The sequence below is a fragment of the Leptodactylus fuscus genome, chromosome 6, assembly GCF_031893055.1.
Source record: "Leptodactylus fuscus isolate aLepFus1 chromosome 6, aLepFus1.hap2, whole genome shotgun sequence".
Lineage (NCBI taxonomy): Eukaryota > Metazoa > Chordata > Amphibia > Anura > Leptodactylidae > Leptodactylus > Leptodactylus fuscus.
In genome coordinates this window covers 21,848,088-21,864,242 of record NC_134270.1, presented here as the reverse complement: position 1 = coordinate 21,864,242, position 16,155 = coordinate 21,848,088, and the positions used below count along the sequence as shown (strand labels likewise).

General features: G+C 44.5%; 1 protein-coding gene across 3 annotated transcripts in view; it reads left to right on the top strand.

The window, feature by feature from the left end:
• The window catches only part of GAS7 (growth arrest specific 7), a 118,041-nt gene extending 105,702 nt beyond the window's left edge, over positions 1–12,339 (top strand). For 2 of the 3 annotated variants that reach the window (XM_075279513.1, XM_075279515.1), the window contains 8 exons: positions 2,259–2,374; positions 2,906–2,980; positions 6,945–7,023; positions 7,258–7,386; positions 7,605–7,728; positions 10,051–10,130; positions 10,314–10,412; positions 10,496–12,339. In XM_075279513.1, coding sequence (XP_075135614.1) covers positions 2,259–2,374; positions 2,906–2,980; positions 6,945–7,023; positions 7,258–7,386; positions 7,605–7,728; positions 10,051–10,130; positions 10,314–10,412; positions 10,496–10,609 — 816 coding nt within the window. In that variant the 3' untranslated portion in view covers positions 10,610–12,339. The remainder of the gene's footprint in view (positions 1–2,258; positions 2,375–2,905; positions 2,981–6,944; positions 7,024–7,257; positions 7,387–7,604; positions 7,729–10,050; positions 10,131–10,313; positions 10,413–10,495) is intronic. The other variant, XM_075279514.1, reaches the window with a different exon arrangement.
• Positions 12,340–16,155: the final 3,816 nt, after the last annotated feature.

Sequence of the window (16,155 nt, the reverse complement as noted above, 5' to 3'; positions counted from 1 at the left end):
ATATATGTACAGCTGGTATATCTGGTGTATGTGTCACTATCATCCCCTGTATATACTATTACACTAGTGCTCTGTATAATACATCAGTCAATTAACCTTGTGATATTGTCACTACTTGTTCCTTCTTTGTGTCTTCTTCTTATCATCTTTACCATGTGACGGTTCTTCCCCTGAGACTCCTTCCTTGAGCGCCATTATCCCCCCGCCCCCTCATAGTTACGATTGTCAGGTGTCGGTGGCTTCACTGTCTTCCCAGCTGTCAATAGTGATCACGTTGTGTACGTGTGACAGGTCCAGGATGGTGCGGACAGACATGGCGCTCACTTCAGTCATAAGGTGGATGAAAAGTACAAGGCAGAGAGTAAATGTGTCCTCACGTCTCAGACTATGGACATAGTAATTCTGTACAATGTCCATGTAGCACTACATACACCCAGCTGTGGACACTATATGGCAGTGTTATTTCTGATCTTATATGGGCACCGTATTACATACTATTTAGGTAGTGTAGGGAAGTATTATGTGCACTCTCCCTTGTAGTATTATGCAGACTTTATGGCAGTACATCATCTGAGCACTGTATGGTGGTATTATGAAAACACTATATTGCTGTATAATTTCTGATACCATGTGGATACTAATATTACATGTTATATGGACACTGTAGGGAAGTATTATTTACACACTTTCTTACGGTATTATGTGAACGCTAGGCTAATATTTGAGAATGGTGGTATTATGTGGGCACTATATGGCAGGATTATTTGTGATATTATAGAAGTACCAGTATTACATGTCATGTGGACACTGTAAGGAAATATTATTTGCACAATTCCTTGTGGTATTATGTGAACACTATATGGCAGTATTATGTATGATATTACTCAGGTACTAGTATTACGTATTGTGTGAATAGTGTAAGGATATATTATTTGCACACTCCTTTTACACTGTAGCAGTACAGTATTTTAGAACTGTATGGTGGTGTTAGTTGAATATTGTTTGTTATATCTACATACTAAGGCAGTATTATTTTACCACTAGTTATATTCTTGTACATAGGAGGAAGTATTATAGTAGTTATATTCTTGTACATAGGAGCAGTATTATAGTAATTATATTCTTGTACATAGGAGCAGTATTATAGTAGTTATATTCTTGTACATAGGAGCAGTATTATAGTAGTTATATGATTGTACATAGGAGCAGTATTATAGTAGTTATATTCTTGTACATAGGATTAGTATTATAGTAGTTATATTCTTGTACATAGGATTAGTATTATAGTAGTTATATTCTTCTACATAGGAGTAGTATTATAGTAGTTATATTCTTGTACATAGGAGTAATATTATAGTAGTTATATTCTTGTACATAGGAGTAGTATTATAGTAGTTATATTCTTGTACATAGGAGTAGTTATATTCTTGTACATAGGAGTAGTATTATAGTAGTTATATTCTTGTACATAGGAGTAGTATTATAGTAGTTATATTCTTGTACATAGGAGTAGTATTATAGTAGTTATATTCTTGTACACAGGAGCAGTATTATAGTATTTATACTCTTGTACATAGGAGGTAGTATTATAGTAGTTATATTCTTGTGCATAGGAGCAGTATTATAGTAGTTATATTCTTGTGCATAGGAGGCAGTATTATAGTAGTTATATTCTTGTACATAGGAGGTAGTATTATGGTAGTTATATTATTGTACACAGGAGCAGTATTATAGTAGTTATATTCTTGTGCATAGGAGCAGTATTATAGTAGTTACATGCTTGTACATAGGAGCAGTATTATAGTAGTTATATTCTTGTGCATAGGAGCAGTATTATAGTAGTTACATGCTTGTACATAGGAGCAGTATTATAGTAGTTATATTCTTGTACATAGGAGCAGTATTATAGTAGTTATATTCTTGTACATAGGAGCAGTATTATAGTAGTTATATTCTTGTACATAGGAGCAGTATTATAGTAGTTATATTCTTGTACATAGGAGCAGTATTATAGTAGTTATATTCTTGTACATAGGAGCAGTATTATAGTAGTTATATTCTTGTACATAGGAGTAGTATTATAGTAGTTAAATTCTTGTACATAGGAGCAGTATTATAGTAGTTATATTCTTGTACATAGGAGCAGTATTATAGTAGTTATATTCTTGTACATAGGAGCAGTATTATAGTAGTTATATATTACATGTACTATATTGTATATTGTATGAATTCCTCTCCTGGTTTCGCCTTGTTTACAGGCAGACAGGAAGGATCCGCAGGGAAACAGCTCGGTGACTGGGTTTGAAGAACTCCTCCAGAAACAGCTTAAAGGAAAACAAATGCAGAAGGAGATGGCAGAATTCATCCGTGAAAGGTACTCCTGAGTTTCCTCTCCTCTCCCAATAATCGCTGCCCCTCTCGGCCCCCTGTGGGCTTTAACCTACTTTCACAATGAAACTCTCCAGACTCTCCCAGTATATTAGTGAATATTAATCAGGATTGGGTGCATGCTCGGATCCAGTGGAAAATGCAGTTTTTCAGTTTTTTGATGCCAGGGTCGAATGGCAAGGACACAGATGACCATGACCCTCTCACCCTTGGGGTATACACATGGAGAGACCTCAATTCCTGTATAATAATGGGATAAGGCATTTTTCTTCCTCTGGATCTTGGTCATAGCCCGTGATCTGTGTTCACAGTAACCTGTGTCTCCAAATCTACTTGACTCCTCCCACAATCTTCTCAGTCTGACCCACTTAAAGGGAGTTTCCAGATCTGACCTGTTGACCACCTGTGTCACCTTTTCTTCTGACTTCATATCTTGTCATGTGGGCTTCTACAAGGGGTGTCGCATTAGGGATGTGTTTCCATGTATTTCACTCATCTTCTGTGTTTACATTTTCAGGATCAAGATTGAAGAGGAGTATGCCAAAAACTTGGCAAAACTGTCCCAGAATTCCCTGGCGTATCAGGAGGAGGGGTAAATTGTCTAAAAATAATAATCTTATTCTATAATTGATACAAGATATTATTAAAATTCAGTAATGTTAGTTGAAGGGGGCGGGGCTGTGACAACTCCATTGTTCTCCCCTTATTACTGTTGTGTTTCTATATAAACCCTTATAGTTTGGTCGTCTTTGCTCACAGTATTATATAAGTATGACACAAAGGTACAGGTAGATTTTAGGCTAGCTACTCCTCTGCTCGCGGCCTCCTTGTAATGTGTCTGCTGTTTGCAGTAGTCCCTGTAGGAGTGATGTGCTCAGCGGGGGCAGTACTATATCCTATATCATACATGTAATCTCTGTTTTATCTAGACTACATATAACAGTATCTGCAGTCCTGCAACGCCCTCTAGTGTCCACCCTGTGGTATTACAGCTGCATTCACAGCGCTGCAGCCTCTTGTTTTCTAAGCCCCATGTTGTGTCACTACATAATTCCTTTGTTACACTCCATCAATAATTCCTTGTAACAGAACAGGGGATCAGAGGGAAACAAAGACTGCGACAGGAATTACCCCCAGAACACCATGCAAATGAGATCACAAGATTAAGTGGCAACAAAGGCGACTGGAAGGAGCTATTAACTCACGATGGCCTGGAAGGGTTCTCGTCCGGGCTCAGGAGATTTTACAGTGCAAAATAAATTCAATTAAAAGACTTTACAGATTATAGAGGGAAAAATAAATGTATACAATGTAATTAAATAATCTCACCCTGGTGCCCTAGAGGTCAATGGTGAAATAATATGACAGGTGGCAGGTCGTGCTATGAAAACTACTGGTAACGTCTGTTAATAGCCCTGGTGTCCGGAGGTATCGCTAAGGATATTATTAACCCCCTATAGTATTAATGTAGTAAAAATGTCAGATAATATCCCTGGTGTCCGGAGGTATCTCTAAGGATATTATTAACCCCCTATAGGATTAATGTAGTAACAATGTCTGATAATTCTTTCTGGTTTTGTAGTTTTATAATATTGCATTTGTTTAGGAACTGAATGACTTCATTAATGTCTTATGAATTAATAAGATCAGTGATGTCTAGTGGATGCATAATATGTCAAGTAGAAGAAGAGGAAACAAATGGTCTGATAATTCCCCTGGTGTCTAGCGGTCTGATCATAGCCCTGGTGTCTAGTGGTCTGATCATATCCCTGGTATCTAGTGGTCTGATAATAGCCCTGGTGTCTAGTGGTCTGATAATAGCCCTGGTATCTAGTGGTCTGATCATATCCCTGGTGTCTAGTGGTCTGATAATAGCCCTGGTATCTAGTGGTCTGATAATACCCCTGGTGTCTAGCGGTCTGATCATAGCCCTGGTGTCTAGTGGTCTGATCATATCCCTGGTATCTAGTGGTCTGATAATAGCCCTGGTGTCTAGTGGTCTGATAATAGCCCTGGTATCTAGTGGTCTGATCATATCCCTGGTGTCTAGTGGTCTGATAATAGCCCTGGTATCTAGTGGTCTGATAATACCCCTGGTGTCTAGCGGTCTGATCATAGCCCTGGTGTCTAGTGGTCTGATCATATCCCTGGTATCTAGTGGTCTGATAATAGCCCTGGTGTCTAGTGGTCTGATAATAGCCCTGGTATCTAGTGGTCTGATAATAGTCCTGGTATCTAGTGGTCTGATAATAGTCCTGGTGTCTAGTGGTTTGATAATAGCCCTGGTGTCTAGTGGTTTGATAATATCCCTGGTATCTAGTGGTCTGATAATAGTCCTGGTGTCTAGTGGTCTGATAATACCCCTGGTGTCTAGCGGTCTGATCATAGCCCTGGTGTCTAGTGGTCTGATAATAGCCCTGGTGTCTAGTGGTCTGATAATAGCCCTGGTGTCTAGTGGTCTGATAATAGCCCTGGTATCTAGTGGTCTGATCATATCCCTGGTATCTAGTGGTCTGATAATAGCCCTGGTGTCTAGTGGTCTGATAATAGCCCTGGTATCTAGTGGTCTGATAATAGCCCTTGTGTCTAGTGGTCTGATAATAGTCCTGGTGTCTAGTGGTCTGATAATAGTCCTGGTGTCTAGTGGTCTGATAATAGTCCTGGTATCTAGTGGTCTGATAATAGCCCTGGTGTCTAGTGGTCTGATAATAGCCCTGGTGTCTAGTGGTCTGATAATATCCCTGGTGTCTAGTGGTCTGATCATAGCCCTGGTGTCTAGTGGTCTGATAATAGCCCTGGTGTCTAGTGGTCTGATAATATCCCTGGTGTCTAGTGGTCTGATAATATCCCTGGTGTCTAGTGGTCTGATCATACCTCTGGTGTCTAGTGGTCTGATCATATCCCTGGTGTCTAGTGGTCTGATCATACCCCTGGTGTCTAGTGGTCTGTTAATAACCCTGGTATCTAGTGGTCTGATATTAGCCCTGGTGTCTAGTGGTCTGATATTAGCCCTGGTGTCTAGTGGTCTGATAATATCCCTGGTGTCTAGTGGTCTGATAATATCCCTGGTGTCTAGTGGTCTGATATTAGCCCTGGTGTCTAGTGGTCTGATATTAGCCCTGGTGTCTAGTGGTCTGATATTAGCCCTGGTGTCTAGTGGTTTATCACATGTGCACTGTGTATCTCCCTTTCCTGGTTGCTACACTTACTGTACATGAGTTCTGATCCACTTCTGTGTTTTCTCCAGTACTTTTGGATTGTGGACTCTTATGGACTCCCACCCCCACCCCATCATATCTTCCTGTAGCGTATTTTTGGAGGTTGTATCACCTATATACCATGTTTATCCTTCACTTGTTGACTTTGTGATGTTTATTCAGGGCTGAATTTATTGAGGTCTTGGAGTTAATAGTCCATAATTCAGGGGAACGGGGCTCCCTCCGAACACTAGACACAATGTATTATTAATGGGGCAGATTAGGAACCCGCAGGCCTCATCTATATTCATGAAGCGGCTGCGCTCGGGATGATGGATCTAGCTGTGCCTTCCAGACTGGCACCAGACGCCTTCACCGGTGCGATAGATCTGGGGGAGATTACTAATCCGACCGGCAGCAATACTCGCCGCTTATACAATTACTGTTCTCAGACTAAGGCCCCGCGTTGCGGAATCGCAGCAGTATAAAATGCTGCGTTTTACAGGACCAGCAAAGTGAACGAGCGTCGGGTGAATTTGTACAGGGGGCGTTAGGGGGGGGGGGGGGGGTTCCTGCGGGGGGGTGTTTGGGGGTGCTGGGGCACATCTAGGTATACTGCCTATATACACAGCTGGAGCAGAGCGCCGAGAACAACTTGCGGAGGAAGTCGTGGGCAGAAGCTAGTATACTGTGCAATAAAAAATATTAGAATCCCGTTTTTAGCTAAACCCACATAGAAATAGCCTTAAGAAAGTCTATTCTTCCCCCACCTTTAGATGTCTTCTCCGCTCCGCCGTTCCTTAGATATTACGGTTTTCGTCCATATGCTAATTAGCTTTCTTGCAGCACTGGGGGCATCCCCTGTGCTGCGAGAAAACTCTCCAGCGCCGCCTTCCTCTTGGTCTCCGCCTCCTCTTCCTTGTCCCATCACGTCTTCTTGAAAAAGCGCCAACTGCGCATGTCCATCGCCATTTTCCTGTGGCTAAACGGGAGAGGCCACAGGAAAATGTCCGCGGACATGCCTAATGGGCGCAGTCGGCCATTTTTCTGTGGCTAACAGGAATGAAGAGGTGGCGAACAGAAGAAGGTGGCGCCCCCAGTGCTGCAAGAAAACGAATTAGCATATGGATGAAAACCGGGATATCTAAGGAACGGCGGCGCGGAGAAGACATCTAAAGGTGGGGGAAGAATCGACTTTCTTAACACTATTCCTATGTGGGTTTAGCTTAAGATGGGATTGTAATGATAGGACCCCTTTAAGGTAATACAATATGGTAACGTATTATAATATATTGTATTGGGCTGTAATATGATGTAATAAAATGTAATATAATATTATGTAACGGTCTCTTTCGGCAGAACCCTGGGTGAAGCTTGGGGCCAAGTCAAGAAAAGTCTTGCCGATGAGGCCGAGGTTCATCTCAAATTTTCCTCAAAGGTAAAACCAAAACCAAAAACCCAGTCCAATGTTTCAGCTGTGCCTTTATGGCCTGTGGCCTGTGGTGGCTCGGGCCTTGGGTGCGGCTCAGTGATTCTATAGCACAGGCCTGTGGGCTCGGTCACACCAGCTGGACACTGGTCTCTGTGGAGGATTGTCCTGTCCTGGGGGTCTGATTGGGATGTGACTGTATCTGCGGTCAGTGACTCCTTCATCTCCACATTACTCCTATAGTTACAAAGTGAGGTGGAGAAACCGCTGCTGAACTTCAGGGAGAACTTCAAGAAAGACATGAAAAAGTTTGACCACCACATAGCGGACCTCCGGAAACAGCTCGCCAGCCGATACGCCTCCGTAGAGAAGGTGAGTGACCAACCACATGGGATACTGTATAAAAGGGAACTCCATCTGGAAATGGTGTCAGGGGGCGGGTCTGTGACAACCTCTCATACATGATACTCAAGGGTGCGGTGCTCTCACCAGGTTACAGTAAGAAGTAGAGAGTTCCCCTTTAAGTCCCCCCCTTTTCTCTCCTTTTAGGTGTTGTATAACCTCTGACATTATATTTCCCTCCTCCCCAGGCTCGGAAAGCTTTGGCCGAGAGACAGAAAGATCTGGAAGTGAAGACACAGCAACTGGAAATAAAACTGAGCAACAAGACGGAAGAAGACATTAAGAAAGCGCGGAGGAAGTCGACACAAGCAGGTGAGGGGTCCGGGGTATAGGCTGATCTATAGGCCCATAGGGGTCACCACAGGCCTCGATTCCTGTCTATGTATGGGAGTGGTGACACCGCATTGTCCTCTCATCTGCAGCTTGTACATTACCTTGGAGGCTCCGCTCTGTCTTGTGACATAAAGTCAATATCTAATTCTCGGTGATTCTGCCGCCCGCAGCCCCCGGGGATTATAAGTAATGTTAGACCTCACCAAATGTCGCCGAGTAGCAGCATCTACTGAACGAAATAGAAAACTCAGCAGGTCTCGGCACTTCTGGACGATTAGTATCAGTCATGTTCTTCAGTATATTAGGCAATTGGAAGGACATTGAATTTAAAAAAAAAAAAAAAAAAAAAGCGAAAATTTTTTGCAAATGATAAATGACCCCCACTATATAATAACCTGTAGGTGATGTTACAATGCCAGCCATATACTGATGTGTTAGTGTTTGTCGCCATCTACTGGCCCCTGGAGGGATCAGAACATTACAGGCTAACCAGCATCATTCATTAGTCTCAGAAATCATCATCCATCACAATAGTCTTCACTGTCCAAGGTCTACTATCATTTGTAATGGTCCTTCATCGTCTCGAGTCCTTCTCCACCGTCGCGAGTCCTCCTCCACCGTCGCGAGTCCTCCTCCACCGTCGCGAGTCCTCCTCCACCGTCGCGAGTCCTCCTCCACCGTCGCGAGTCCTCCTCCACCGTCGCGAGTCCTCCTCCACCGTCGCGAGTCCTCCTCCACCGTCGCGAGTCCTCCTCCACCGTCGCGAGTCCTCCTCCACCGTCGCGAGTCCTCCTCCACCGTCGCGAGTCCTCCTCCACCGTCGCGAGTCCTCCTCCACCGTCGCGAGTCCTCCTCCACCGTCGCGAGTCCTCCTCCACCGTCGCGAGTCCTCCTCCACCGTCGCGAGTCCTCCTCCACCGTCGCGAGTCCTCCTCCACCGTCGCGAGTCCTCCTCCACCGTCGCGAGTCCTCCTCCACCGTCGCGAGTCCTCCTCCACCGTCGCGAGTCCTCCTCCACCGTCGCGAGTCCTCCTCCACCGTCGCGAGTCCTCCTCCACCGTCGCGAGTCCTCCTCCACCGTCGCGAGTCCTCCTCCACCGTCGCGAGTCCTCCTCCACCGTCGCGAGTCCTCCTCCACCGTCGCGAGTCCTCCTCCACCGTCGCCAGTCCTCCTCCACCGTCGCGAGTCCTCCTCCACCGTCGCCAGTCCTCCTCCACCGTCGCCAGTCCTCCTCCACCGTCGCCAGTCCTCCTCCACCGTCGCCAGTCCTCCTCCACCGTCGCCAGTCCTCCTCCACCGTCGCCAGTCCTCCTCCACCGTCGCCAGTCCTCCTCCACCGTCGCCAGTCCTCCTCCACCGTCGCCAGTCCTCCTCCACCGTCTCCAGTCCTCCTCCACCGTCTCCAGTCCTCCTCCACCGTCGCGAGTCCTCCTCCACCGTCGCGAGTCCTCCTCCACCGTCGCGAGTCCTCCTCCACCGTCGCGAGTCCTTCTCCACCGTCGCGAGTCCTTCTCCACCGTCCACCAACACTAGACCTTCTCCACCGTCACGAGTCATCCTCCACTCTCGCGAGTCCTCCTCCACCGTCATCACTATTTCTCATCTACCATAAGTAAAGTGCCTACATATTATAGTGCCTGTATAATAGAACTAGTTGTAGTTACTATAGTACCATATTGCCTATATAATGTTTGCACATGCCTTACAAAATAGTGACCAGGCCGTATTGCCTACATAATAGTGCCCACTCCAGTGTCTACATATTATGTACATGTGTCTTACATAGTACATGGCGGTGCCCAACGCAGCACCCTACATATTATAGTACCTATATAATAGAATCTACCTGAGCACCTACATTATAGTTTCCAACCAAGTGGCTTACTTATTGTATCCCAGTGCAGATATCATAGTACCCACATAAGTCATGACCTCTCTTCCTTACCTATTGCAGTGCTATTTTAATAGTGCCCACTACAGTGCCTTACATAATACAGTGCCCATATAATAGTGCCATTACACTGCCTTATATACCACAGTGCCCACATACCATTCCCCTTTATATAATATAGTGTCTATATAACCTCAGTTGTCATCTGCTCATTCACCACTTTCTCCTACTCCCATTGATGTCTATGTCTACCTTTCACATGGAGTCAGAGAAGTGAAGTCCCCGGTGATCAGCTGGTCATTGTCTTAATAAATATATGGCGGCTTCTCCAGACCTTCAGTCTCTGTGATCTGTAGATTGTCCATGTCATGCCTCAGCCTCTGAACTTTTTGCTGTCTTCTACCTGCAGGTGATGACCTCATGAGATGTGTGGACCTCTACAACCAAGCACAATCCAAGTGGTTTGAAGAGATGGTGACAACCACTCTGGTAAGTGTCCGGCCACTAGTGGAGGTCATAACGTGTGACAAGAATTAGCCTTCAGTCTTAGCTGTTAGTTGTCCTTTACGATAGATAGCATGGATAGAGTAATGGTTAATGGGTGGCATCACCCTCAGAGTAATGGAATATCTTCCAAGGTGGAACATCTCACATGATTTTTCTGTCTTGTAGGAACTGGAGAGACTGGAGGTAGAGCGGGTGGAGATGATCCGTCAGCACCTCTGTCAGTACACACAACTACGGCACGAAACAGACATGTTCAACCAAAGCGTAAGTACCAGATGTCTCCTCCATAGACAGTCACAAAGATACTAAAACCTTGGGTAATCTGCAAATGTATTCCTTCTCTGCAGACGGTGGAACCCGTGGACCAGCTGCTCCAGAAGGTCGATCCTGCCAAAGACAGGGAACTGTGGGTGAAAGAGCACAAGACGGGCGACATCCGACCCATCGACATGGACATATAGACTGTTTTTGATGTATTTTTGCCATTTCCCTGGTTTGGAGAGTTCTTTATACGGCCGCCACCGGGATATTGTACATTGCTGTAAGATATACAAGGTCATTCCTTGCCGAGCTACCAAATCATTATTTTTGGAATAGGGGACACTGGGACTTGTCTGTTTTTGGTTCCATGAATGCAGAATTGACAGGCATCCCGCGCCATTTCACTCGTGGTGCCAACCAGCTTAGCTTCTCTATCAGGAGACCTTATAGCTTGTGCCACACTGGATATTGCTGCATAAATGCCACGTTACCAGATCATCACCATCCTAAGATAATACTAAACCAAGTGGTTAAAACTCTAACGCTCGTGTCCCCTGGGGAGAACCCCTTTAGTTTAGGGCACTCGGAAGATGACATAAAACAGTAAGACTAGTAAGTATCTCCCCGCAAGGTGATGAGGTTGGGTTTTTCTGGTGAGTTGAACTCCCAAGAGGGATCACATGATATCCGGAATTTTTGGATACGTACCCTACTTGGGTGGGGAAATCTCAACATTTAAGAAGGCGTGGCCAACTCGGTGGGACCCATAGCACACACTGGTTCCATCAAGAAGACTGTCACTAATGGTGACCTTCCTTGTTCGGAGATTTTTTCCTGGGAACTGCACATTGGAATTTTTTGGCCAAGTGTTTTCAGAACATCAATGGCCATTTTAACTCATTTCCTGCCCGTGTCCTTTGAGCAGAAGACCTGTCCATGTTGGAATGTGTCATAAAGTATCAGGGTCCCAAATCTCCAGGCCATCTATGAGTAAATCACATCTTAGGTCCCCTTGGTGGACTCAAAAATATGGTCATCTCAAATTGTTTCACCTTGGGAAAAATAAGACCGCAAGTTCCTTAGTCCAGGTCCTGGGATTTGAGGATAGGTCCCACCAACCTGGTCTTATTCTAAGGCAAAGTCCATCTTTAGAAAGTGACTTTTTTGTCCGAAAGGGACCCTGATATTTTATGGAGGAGACTTAAACATACACCTCCTTGTAGCACGAGGGAAGGGAAGCGATTACCATAGAAAACCCACCTGAGGAATTTTTCTTACGGCTTTGGGTGGAAATATTTTTGGAAATTTTTGATTTGAGAATTCTTGACTATAATGTTATAATTGGAATTGAGGCCTGTATCCATGCAGCTTCCATATGACCCTTCAGCTGGACGTGGGCCCGAGCCAACTATTTTACTCTATGGGACTCAGTCAGCTTGAGGCCAATTAAAAATGTTTTTTTCCAGTTTCAAAAAAAAAACCCAAAAACTGACATTTCAGCAAAATTTCACCAGATTTTCCCCAATTCATCTGGTTCATATGATTCCCCGTAATTATGTATATTGTTGCTACCTGTGTAAATTCTGACCCCTCCCCCTTTCATGTAAGATACAAGATTTCTAACGCCTGATACCCTTTCCTCCTGCCCGGTCGCCCCCCTCCCCCATGTTTCACCCCCCTCTTTGTACAGATCTAATGTAAAAGACAAAAAAAATTTCAGAGTCTATAAAACTAATTTAATCGGATGAAGCGGAGAATTGTGTCCGTTGTTTCACGTTTGTGTAAAGTTGTGATGTCATTAAAATGTTTCCAGGACGAGACTGAGAATTTATCGATAAAAAAAGCAAAAAATGTAAAAAAAACAAACACGGACAGCCGGAGAAGCGAACGGAAGATTCCTGCTGTATATTCAGAGCTCTAATAAATCCTATATATATAACCAGGTCTGAATGGTGGCTTCTGTTTGTCATTGGGCGTACAGAGAAGTGGTACTGTGCAGTGTCCGTATATACAGAATAAGAGCAGATACTTAGGATTACACCCTGTATACAGGGCAAGAGAAGTGGTACTGTGCATAGGAATCACACCCAGAATACAGGGCAAGAGAAATGGTACTGTGCATAGGAATTACACCCAGAATACAGGACAAGAGAAGTGGTACTGTGCATAGGAAACATACCCAGAATACAGGACAAGAGAAGTGGTACTGTGCATAGGAATCACACCCAGAATACAGGACAAGAGAAGTGGTACTGTGCATAGGAAACATACCCAGAATACAGGACAAGAGAAGTGGTACTGTGCATAGGAATTACACCCAGAATACAGGACAAGAGAAGTGGTACTGTGCATAGGAAACATACCCAGAATACAGGACAAGAGAAGTGGTACTGTGCATAGGAATCACACCCAGAATACAGGGCAAGAGAAGTGGTACTGTGCATAGGAATTACACCCAGAATACAGGACAAGAGAAGTGGTACTGTGCACTCTCCATATATACAGAATAAGAGCAGATACTGAGGATTACACCCAGTATACAGGGCAAGAGAAGTTGTACTGTGTATAAGAATTACATCCAGAATACAGGACAAGAGAAGTGGTACTGTGCATAGGAATCATACCCAGAATACAGGACAAGAGAAGTGGTACTGTGCATAGGAATTACACCCAGAATACAGGGCAAGAGAAGTTGTACTGTGTATAAGAATTACACGCAGAATACAGGACAAGAGAAGTGGTACTGTGCACTCTCCATATATACAGAATAAGAGCAGATACTGAGGATTACACCCAGTATACAGGGCAAGAGAAGTTGTACTGTGTATAAGAATTACATCCAGAATACAGGACAAGAGAAGTGGTACTGTGCATGAGAATTACATCCAGAATACAGGACAAGAGAAGTGGTACTCCTTCATGTGTTCTTCATGTGTATACAAAAGAGAACATAAAGGACAGAAGGTGGAAACTATAACTGAGGCTTCTGAAAAGAAAAAAAAAAGAGATGCTTAGAAATCTTCTGGTAAGACTGACCTCCCAGAGAGCGTGAGACAGAGCAAACTATCCAAAGCCTATTGGAGCAGGTGAAAAGAGCCAAGGAAAAAGCAGCTAACCTGACAGAGAAAGTGACAGATGTCTTTAGAGATCTACGAAGACAACTGCAAGATCTAGAGAACACGGTCCTAAATGAGATTGCCAAGAAAAACGATCAGGGGTCACTCTCAGTGTCTGAGCTGATCCAGCAGCTTGGCATAAAGAAAGCTGAACTATCCAAGAACATCAGGAACATTGAGGACCTGTGTCACCTGTCTAACCCCATGCCAATCTTACAAGAAGACATTTTAGGCCAAGATGACTACAAGGTTGAATAGTCCTCTGGTGGACCGGTCTGTGATATTGGTGAGAGTCTGATTGTGGAGACTTTACACAGAGGCTTAATGGATGTGATCAAAGACACCAATGTGAGGTTCTACATGCAGGAACCTTGCTGGATGTAACGACAGCCGCCAATAATATCTATATTTTAGATGACCTGAAATCTGTTCTCTGGTCACAAAAATTCTTGAGTCGCTTAGAAGCGCCAGAGAGGTTTCAGTATTACCAGGTTTTAAGCAGCAGGAGCTTCTCTTCTGGGCATCATTACTGGGATGTGGAGACCAGTCAGTCAGGTGGGTGGCGTCTAGGGGTGTGCTATCCTAGTAGTGATAGGAAAGGCGATCAATCACTGATTGGAGACAATAAGATGTCTTGGAGTTTATGCAGATTGTGTCTGTGGAGATGGTACAGCCAGCACTCAGTGAGACATGACAGTAAAAAAATACAGGTGTCTCGAGGCATCTCCAGTAGTAGATTCAGGGTGTATACAAAATTTTCTCCCTACACAGTATTATGAGCACATAATACTGTGTGGGGGCCTCTGTGGAGCATATAATACTGTGTGGAGGCCACTGTGGAGCATATAATACTGTGTGGGGGGCCACTGTGGAGCATATAATACTGTGTGGGGGCCACTGTGGAGCATATAATACTGTGTAGGGGCCCACTGTGGAGCATATAATACTGTGTGGGGGCCACTGTGGAGCATATTATACTGTGTGTGGGCCACTGTGGAGCATATTATACTGTGTGGGGGCCACTGTGGAGCATATAATACTGTGGGGGGGCCACTGTGTAAAAATATAATACTGTGTGGGGGGCCACTGTGGAGCATATAATACTGTGTGGGACCACTGTGGAGCATATAATACTGTGTAGGGGCCCACTGTGGAGCATATAATACTATGTGGGGGCCACTGTGGAGCATATTATACTGTGTGGGGGCCACTGTGGAGCATATTATACTGTGTGGGGGCCACTGTGGAGCATATAATACTGTGTGGGGGCCACTGTGGAGCATATAATACTGTGGGGGGGGCCACTGTGTAAAAATATAATACTGTGTGGGGGCCACTGTGGAGAATATTGTAACGTGTAGGGGTCCTTCACTATTAGTCATACAGTATCTGTTCTATAGCAGACGTGATATTAGTACAGGCTGAGATAACATTGCTCGGTCACTATAAAACTGATCTTGTGCAATGTAAATAGTGATCATTAATTGTTCAAAAGTACTAAATGTGAACTATTTTACACCCCGACCCCGCACAGATCAGTTGTGGCGGCACCTCCGGGGACAGGATGCGGAATAAGCTCTGCTCCATGTAAGCAATAGGAGTGGAGCCGGACTCCCTGGGCCACCGAAATACAGTGGATGCCCCACTATACAGTGGACACCCTGCTATACAGTGGACACCCCGCTAAACAGTGGACACCCTGCTAAACAGTGCACACCCTGCCATACAGTGGACACCCCACTATACAGTGGACACCCTGCTATACAGGGCCGCCCCTATTACTAGCATAGAAGCATCCTCACCCATCCACTGCACCAGCTTGTGGAGCCTGCAGGGGCAGCTGCTCTGTGCGGGATGTGGGTGTTAGACTCTCACAGATCAGATACTGATGACCTACCCCCAACATGAATTTAGGGGCCATAAAAACCCTTTAACCCCTTCCCAATGTGCACCATACTATTACGTCACACTGAACATGTAGTTAATGTTCAGTGTTGTACAAATCTGTGCCTGCGGCATTAATTACAGCCCTCGACAAAGGCCCAGGATTAGTCGCTGGAGTCAGAAGATACTCAAACGCCAGCGAATTATCCTCCTGGATACTGTGATCAATAGTGATCGGAACATCCAGGGAATCTGGGGGAAGATCACCCCCGACCCATAGGATCCCCCACGAGAAAAACCTAAAAATATACATCATATAAATAAATAAAAGTGCAAACAAACACAAGAGCCAAGTCAAAGCCTGAAAATACCCAAACTATTACAACCGGGGGAAAAAAATCGTCCCGTATGGAAAAATCATATCATAAAATCGTATGGATCAGAATGGCTGAGGTGGCCAAAAATTTAATAAAAAGTGATCAAAACATCAGAAATTCCCCAACATGGTATCAATAAAACCGACATATTGTCCTGCACAAGATGCCTTACACAACCCCGCACACTAAAATATAGAAAGGTTACAGGGTCACAATTTGGGGAGTCGAGGAATTTATTTTCCAATCAAAATTTAGAATTTTTGTAAAGTTATTAAAATACGAAATGTGATCGTCCCGACCCAGAGAATAAAACTGACAACATCTGTACCGAACAGTAGAAGCCTTAGAAACAAATCCTGTAAGAAAACA